General features: G+C 48.7%; 1 protein-coding gene across 1 annotated transcript; it reads left to right on the top strand.

Annotated features, from left to right (window-relative positions):
• Positions 1-3,783: 3,783 nt before the first annotated feature.
• On the top strand, positions 3,784-7,344 carry MAGEL2 (MAGE family member L2). Its single transcript, XM_042987672.1, has one exon. The coding sequence runs from the start codon at positions 3,784-3,786 to the stop codon at positions 7,342-7,344; it is 3,561 nt and encodes a 1,186-aa protein (XP_042843606.1).
• Positions 7,345-8,190: the final 846 nt, after the last annotated feature.

The following is an 8,190-nucleotide window of genomic DNA, read 5'->3' as shown; positions in this document are numbered from 1 at the left end:
TTTCATGCCTTGTACTTCTGATACATCCTGTTTCCTCTGCCCCTTTCAGCACTCAGTCTGTCTATTTGGAGGACACTCATTAAGTTCCAACAGCTTTGAGTTTGTTTGTTTATTTGTTTGTTTTTCTTTTCATTGCTACTTCCATAATTACATCCCCCATGCTTCAAGTATAAATGACTACTCATTTCTTTGCATCTATGACCAATATGAGTTTTAAACAATGCAAACAGTAACACTTTATTGCACTAAAATACTATGTTAATATCTATAGATCCTATGTATGTGTCTATAAGATGTGGTGACAGATTTTTATCTGCAGCGTTGCTCATACCACAGTGCTGGGCACCTATTGAATCCTTAATAAAAAGCATTTCATAAATAAATTATTTTAGACTTTTTGAAAGTCATAAAGATTATTTTACCCACTTATAAATATATACACTAAGTCTGAAAGCTATATAGGAGTGAAATATAGGTACTTCTTGTGCTAACCTTACACTTTTATTAGACAACTTTTTACTGATCACTCAGGATGAACGGGGTATACAAGAGTGAACAAAACAAAGCTCTTGTCTACATGAAGGCTCCATTCTTGCCTATAATAAATAAATATAAAAAAAATTAATTTTTGTATGACTCAATGATTTTCCTACTTCTATTTGTCTATTCTCAGTTCTCCTTCCACCAGTTTTTTTTTCAATTACTTCTGTTATCCTTTCATTACATACTTATGAAAATATGGAAAGTCCTGTATAATTACAAGACAGACACCTACATCCCATGGATGCTTTGTATATATTTGTCTTTTGCTTTTAAGCACCTTGGATTTTTTTAAATGTTTTTATTTATTTTTGAGGGAAAGAAAGAGAGAGAGAGAGGCAGGGGAATGCAGAGGATTTGAAGCAGGCTCTGTGCTGAGAGCAGAGAGCCTGATGTGGGGCTTGAACTCATGAACCACGACATCATGACCTGAGCCAAAGTCAGATGCTTGACCGACTGTGCCACCCAGGCGCCCCTCACCTTGGGTTTTTAAACTGTCTCATGGGGAAGCTAGGAAAAGAAATTTTGCTAATACTTGGTTCAGAGGCATAGAAGTGGAAGAATATACACACAGAATTGTTGTAGGGCTTCAGGATGCTCAAAGATCCCATAATGAGAAGGCATGTTTTAGGAGACCTATTTAAACCTTGTAGTCCAAATTACCCACTGTACTCAGGACAGTATTGGGCTTTGCTGTTATTAAAGCAGTTTGTCTTCACAAAAGAGTTGTATGTTACTTGATTCGTCAGGTGTATTTGATGTTGGGAGTAGATCATTTGTGAGTAGCTAGGCTGTCAAGTGGCCTGGATCTGAGAGCACTGATGGTCCAAAATAGGCAGATTTTCCAGAGAAAAATAAGCCCATTTCATCTGCCATTACTGGCCCCTTGAGAATCACTATATACTTATAGTCACACTTTTCTCTACCAGTTAAAAAATGTTACAAGGAATCATACTGGTGCTAATGTACAACTTGACTACTTTCCATTTATAATGATATAATTTTTGTTTGTTTTTTTAGTTCCCGTTACCTCTTTTTTTCATTTATGTATCACCTTTAGGCATAAACTGGGCCCCCTTTTACATAATGAATTTAGTGGGAGTTGATATTGAGCGGTGATGCTATTCATTGAGCTCCAATCAGTGAGAACAACTGGACCCTGTTAGTAGCCATTTATTGTGTAGAATGGCCCAAAGCATGGTGGACTGAAGGTTAAATATGCCATAATCCTGAAAAAAAATTGGTTAGTAAAAGAACTTAATCTCTCAGAAATTTATACATTTTAGTTAGAGGAGGAGAAAGTATGCTTTATTGAGGGTATAAATGTCATAGACTGAAACATGAACTCAATATCCCAAAGTCATTCATAGACAGTAGCTGTCATGTGGCAGAATTGGTGATAGGGGAACACCAAGGTTATATGCCTAGCTGGTCCCTCTAAAGTGATTCTAAACCCTACCAAAATGAGAAGTCTTATATGGACTATTAGTGCACAAGAAGGACCTGCAAGCCATGAAGTATGGTGGCATCCATTCTGTAGAAGCAGCTTTGTGGGTATATGTGGGAATTACATATTAGGCACCATGAAAGAGCTGCTTGTCTTTGAAAAGGAAGATGTTCCTGGGGATAATAAATGATCCCTCATCCTTTCAGTTACCAGAAAATAAAACCCTGAAACCTCCCTCTTAAATTATTCCTTCACTATTTAAGGCAATTGTAACCTTGGGAGTGTGTTTATGTCTTGATTGGGATTCATAAATTACCAAATTTGAGGAACATTGGCTAAGGGTACTTCAGGAGGAGTAAGGTATAGCCTTCATCATTCTCTTCTGCCCCCTTGTGGTATCATTCATGTTTTTTGTCACTCTGGACTCTTGCCCTAGGTGAAAGCAGTCTCTTCTAAACTAAACATCCTTACTATTTTGTGTATTCCCATAAAACTATCCAACTAGAAGTGAGACTATCACTTCCTTTCAACATGAAGTAGTGTAGTGTTACCAAATAATTTTGAGGACTTCTACTTTATCTGTGTATATATCTGTCTAATTTTAAAGTGATTTTGCTCATGAGTAGATACCCCCAAAATTTCATATTTTATTCATCATCTGTTTTCCCTATATATTAGTCTTAGATCTATTTATTCACTCATTTGCTATTTTCTAGTGCATTTTTGGCCTTCATTTTTTTCAGTTTCTTTCCCGCTCTGTAACTGATGAACAGCACCAAGAAACCCACCTCATTCTCTTGTGCCAGCCATTCCACAGGAAATTTTCCTGGTACTGAAAATGTTATCTTCCACTGATGTCTCAAGCATCTGAATTTCCATAATTTCTTTCCTTCTTTCTGTAGTCTTTGCCATCACTTTTCTCTGTTGTGTCTAAAAATGCCTGTATTCTTCAAGACACATCTCAGGAATTTCATTCTAAATGATTTTCCTACAAACACATTCACTCCCACAATTAAGGAGTACCTTAATGCCCAGTCCAGTTTTCTTTAGAATCCCAAGCCATCATACAATATTGTCTACAGAGCATCTCTCCTTGGCAGTCTCACAGCACTGCAAATGCCCATGTCCCAATCAATACTCATAAATCTCTCTTCCTATGTGCCTCCCACTGTGTCCCTAAGAGAATTAACTATACCAGCAATTTCTCTTTTTCCCAGGACAAACTTATATGCCTTCTATATCTCTTTTTAATAAAGTATAGTAGCTGCCTACTATGACTCCTGAATCTCTCGTGTACATATATGCACTTTTTTTTTTTAATCCTCCGGCTCTGATTTTGCTGTATCTGAGCTCAGACCACACCATCTCCCCCCTCATGGATGCCTTCCATGTTACCAGTGGTCTCTTCCTACTCTATACTGCAGTACAGTGATTTCTAAAACATAGATCTGTTCCTGTCACTCCTCTGTGAAAACTCATCCATGGTAAGTCTGACCAGACTGCATTTGGGGACTGGACAGAGTGAGAAGGGATCTTGTGTCAGCCAGGATTTCTGGTAGACGCCCCTATGCACTATCCACTTGTGGTGGTCGGGGGCGGGGAAGGGGCGGGATTGAGCCCCCTTCCCCCCTCCTCCTTACTGCGGAAAGCTGCAGAGCTAAGGGCACTTACTTCCTATTCACCAGTCAGCAGGGAGGGATCCTCTGATCAGCCACGTAGGCATTCTCTTCTCTCTGGAGGAAAAGGCCCAGCAGCTGTCGGAGGAAAAGGCCCACCAGCTGTCAGAGCAAAGGGACATGTCGCAGCTAAGTAAGAATTTGGGTGATTCGAGTCCCCCGGCCGAGGCCCCCAAGCCTCCGGTCTATAGCCGCCCTACGGTTCTGATGCGGGCCCCGCCCGCCTCCTCTCGGGCTCCGCCAGTCCCTTGGGATCCACCTCCGATTGATTTGCAGGCTTCACTGGCCGCTTGGCAGGCACCTCAGCCTGCTTGGGAGGCCCCACAGGGCCAGCCGCCTACCCCAGTGGCTCCGATGGCCCAACCTCCGGCCCTGGGGGGCCCGATGGTCCAGGCTCCCCCTCTGGGAGGCCCGATGGGCAAACCTCCGACTCCCGGAGTCCTGATGATCCATCCTCCCCCTCCGGGAACCCCGATGGCCCAGCCTCCGACTCCGGGAGTCCTGATGATGCATCCTTCAGCTCCCGGAGCCCCGATGGCCCATCCTCCCCCTCCGGGGACCCCAATGGCCCATCCTCCCCCTCCGGGAACCCCAATGGCCCATCCTCCCCCTCCGGGGACCCCAATGGCCCATCCTCCCCCTCCGGGGACCCCGATGGTTCATCCTCCCCCTCCGGGGACACCGATGGCGCATCCTCCCCCTCCGGGGACACCGATGGCTCACCCTCCCCCTCCGGGGACACCGATGGCCCATCCTCCCCCTCCGGGGACCCCGATGGCCCAGCCTCCGACTCCAGGAGTCCTGATGGCCCAGCCTCTGACTCCGGGAGTCCTGATGGTCCAGCCTCCTGCTCCGGGAGCCCCGATGGCTCAGCCTCCGCCCCCGGCAGCCTTGATTGCCCAGCCTCCGCCTCCAGGAGCCCCGATGGCCAAGCCTCCTGGTCCCGGAGTCCTGATGATTCATCCTCCAGGTTCGAGAGCTCCGATCACGCAGCCTGCAGCTTCAGGAACCCCGATGGCACAGCCGGCAGCCCCACCTGCACAGCAGCCTCTGGCGTCCTGGGCCCCACAGGCTCAGCCTCTGATTCTGCAAATCCAGTCACAGGTTATAAGGGCTCCTCCGCAGGTTCCCCAGGGCCCACAGGCCCCGCCGGCGCAGCTGGCCACACCCCCGGGCTGGCAGGCCACCTCGCCGGGCTGGCAAGCCCCGCCACAAGGCTGGCAAGCCACACCTCTGGCTTGGCAGGCCACGCAGGTCACCTGGCAGGCTCCGACAATTACCTGGCAGGCACCAACTGTGCGCCAGGGCCCACCGCCCATCCGGCCGGGCCCACCGCCCATCCGGCCGGGTCCCCCACCAGTGCGCCAGGCTCCACCCCAGATCCGCCAGGCACCACCGCTGATACGCCAGGCACCACCGCCCATCCGGCCTGCCCCGCAGGTCCTGGCCAGCCCACCACCGCTCTGGCAGGCCCTGCCGCCCCCGCCGCCGCTGCGGCAGGCCCCGCAGGCTAGGCTGCCCTCCACGCAGGTGCGGGCGGCGCCACAGGTGCGGGCAGCGCCACAGGTGCCCACTGCCCCACCAGCAACGCAGGTGCCCACGGCGCCTCCTGCTGGCCCACAGGCGCCCCAGGCTGTGCTGTCGGCCCCTTTGTCGGCCCCACAGGCTACACACTGCCCGCCCATCATCTGGCAGGCCCCCAAAGGCCAAGCCCCAGTGCCACATGAGCTGCCAACGTCGATGGAGTTCCAGGAAGTGCAGCAAACCCAGGCTCTGGCCTGGCAGGCTCCTAAGGCTCCTGGGCAGTTCTGGCAGCCTGTGCCCACCCAGGAGGCCCAGAGGCAGGGCCCACCACTGGTTCAGATGGAGCAGCCCTTTCAGGGGGTCCCGGCCTCCCAAAAGGCCCTCCAAATCCAGCTACCCACCCAGCAGGCCCAGCCCTCGGGCCCGCAAGCAGAGCTGCCCACCTTGCAACTCCAGCCCTCCTGGCAAGGCCCCCCTACAGCCTTGCAGGGCCAGCCCGGAGCTCCCATAGCGGCAGCAAATTTTCCCATGGGCTCCGCTAAATCACTGATGACTCCATCGGGAGAATCCAGGGCCTCTTCAATAGAACGCAGGACCTCTTCGAAGGAACGTAGGACCTCTTCAAAGGAACGCAGGGCCCCTTCGAAGGATCGCATGATCTTCGCTGCCACTTTTTGTGCTCCAAAGGCAATGTCAGCTGCCCGAGCACACCTGCCGACTGCCTGGAAAAACTTGCCTGCCACATCGGAGAACTTCACTGCCACTTCAAGAGTCTTTCCAACTACCTCCCGGTTCCAGCCTGCCTCTTCTAATGCCTTTCAGGGCCCATCTGCCCCCTCAGAGACCCCGAAGTCACTGCCACTTGCTCTGCAGGATCCATTTGCCTGTGTGGAGGCCCTGCCTGCAGTTCCATGGGTTCCACAGCCCAATGTGAATGCTTCAAAAGCATCCCAGGCAGTGCCTACCATCCTGATGGCTACGGCAGCTGCCCCCAAGGCAATGGCCACCATTCAAGAGGCCTCGAAAACCTCTGCTGAGCCTCCACGTCGCTCTGGCAAAGCTACCCGGAAGAAGAAACATCTGAACACCGAAGAGGACAGCAGTGGCCAAATGCTGGCCCTGCGTGACTGGCAGGCACCGAGACCCTGGGAAAATCTGAACTTGAATGACTGGGAGATTGAAAACCATATCCAGGTCCTGGGTGACTGGGAGGGCCCAAGTACCTCCCGGGGCCTGAGTGGCTGGGAGGGCCCTAGTACCTCCAGGATCCTGAGTGGATGGGAAGGGCCCAGCACAACTTGGGCTCTGAGTGCCTGGGAGGGCCCAAGCACTTCGAGGGCCCTGGGTCTCTGGGAAAGCCCAGGTAGCCCTCAGCCCTTGATTATCTCTGAGTTCACCAGTCTCTCTCAGGGATTTGGTGCCACCCAGAATGACCCCAGGTTGGAGACTCAGCCATTGTCTCCCTTGGATGAGAGAGCAAATGCATTGGTGCAGTTCCTCTTGGTCAAGGACCAAGCCAAGGTGCCCATCAAGCGCTCAGAGATGGTGAAATTCATCATTCGTGAATATAAAGATGAGTGCTTGGATATCATTAACCGTGCCAACAATAAGCTAGAGTGTGTCTTTGGTTATCAATTGAAAGAAATTGATCCCGAAAACCACTCTTACATTATCATCAACAAGCTGGGGCACCATAAGGGTGAACCAGTGGCATCCTACTTAGACAGGCCCAAGTTAGGCCTTCTTATGGTGGTCCTGAGTCTCATCTTTATGAAAGGCAATTGTGTCAGGGAGAACATGATCTTTAATTTTCTGTACAGGTTAGGCTTGGATGTCCGAGAGACACATGCTCTCTTCGGAAATACAAAGAAGCTCATCACCGAAGTGTTTGTAAGGCAGAAGTACCTAGAGTACAGGCGAATACCCTATACAGAGCCAGCAGAATATGAGTTCCTCTGGGGCCCCCGAGCATTCCTAGAAACCAGCAAGATGCTTGTTTTGAGGTTTTTGGCCAAGCTCCATAAGAGAGATCCACGGTGCTGGCCTTTCCAGTACTTTGAAGCACTGGCAGAGTGTGAGTCTGAAGATTTGGATGAGGATGAGCCCGGATCTGGTGATAATGCTGGTGACCCCACCAGCAGTTCCCCTCCCCGCTAATGTGGTTCCATCCGCAGATATCTCATTCCTTTGGGTCCCTGGCCAGAGGCCGCTGACAGGGGGGCAGGGTGGGGTGGGGGGTGGGGGGGTGTTTTGTTTCTGGTGTTTATGTTCCAGTTCTATGTGTGTAAGTTTGGATTTCAATTTGGTTCAACTTGATATCTGCCAAAGCTTTGTACATTTTCATGTGGTGTTGATTTCAATTGGCTACTGTTCTATTTGGTATTTTGGCATCTGTATTTTTAAGTGAGATCTGTGATTCTCTGTTTTGTGTTATAATTGTTATGTTTTGGTATCAGAGTTGTGCTGGCTTGTGAAATGAATTGAGAAGCTATCCATCTCATTCTGGTACAGATTATGTAGTATTGAAATAGGCTGTTCTTTGAACATTAAAATGACTCATCAGTAAAAGCTGTCTGCAGAAAAATAAATATCTATATCTATATATATAAATATACTTTCAGCATAACATGCAAGTGTTTGTCTTTATTCTAATTTCTACTCTAGATGGTGGGAGCCCAGTTTTACCATACTCTCTGAATAGACCTGAGCATCAAGAGCACTACCAGTGATAGTAGTAACCACAGTGATGAAACTTTCTCAAGGACACTGCTGCATTTATCACAATAATGCAGTGATTTATGTTGTGAGATGAAATGTAAGATTTCCTTAATTCAGGAGTAAAACTTCACAAGTCAGTGAGGTTGAATCAGAAATAGGTTGTATACCTCATCTGATTTAATCCTTACAATAGTCTTTTAAAGTAGGCATCATTCCCATTTTATAGGTAAGTATCTAAGACTCCATTAGATCAATTAAATGGCACATTTTAGTTAAATTGTAATT

This window comes from Panthera tigris, chromosome B3 (genome assembly GCF_018350195.1).
Source record: "Panthera tigris isolate Pti1 chromosome B3, P.tigris_Pti1_mat1.1, whole genome shotgun sequence".
In the NCBI taxonomy this organism is placed as follows: Eukaryota; Metazoa; Chordata; class Mammalia; order Carnivora; family Felidae; genus Panthera; species Panthera tigris.
This window is presented reverse-complemented; position numbering and strand designations above follow the sequence as displayed.

Bases quoted from the DNA above. Each gene is read 5' to 3' on its own strand.
- MAGEL2 (XM_042987672.1), top strand. From the start codon at position 3,784: ATGTCGCAGCTAAGTAAGAATTTGGGTGATTCGAGTCCCCCGGCCGAG.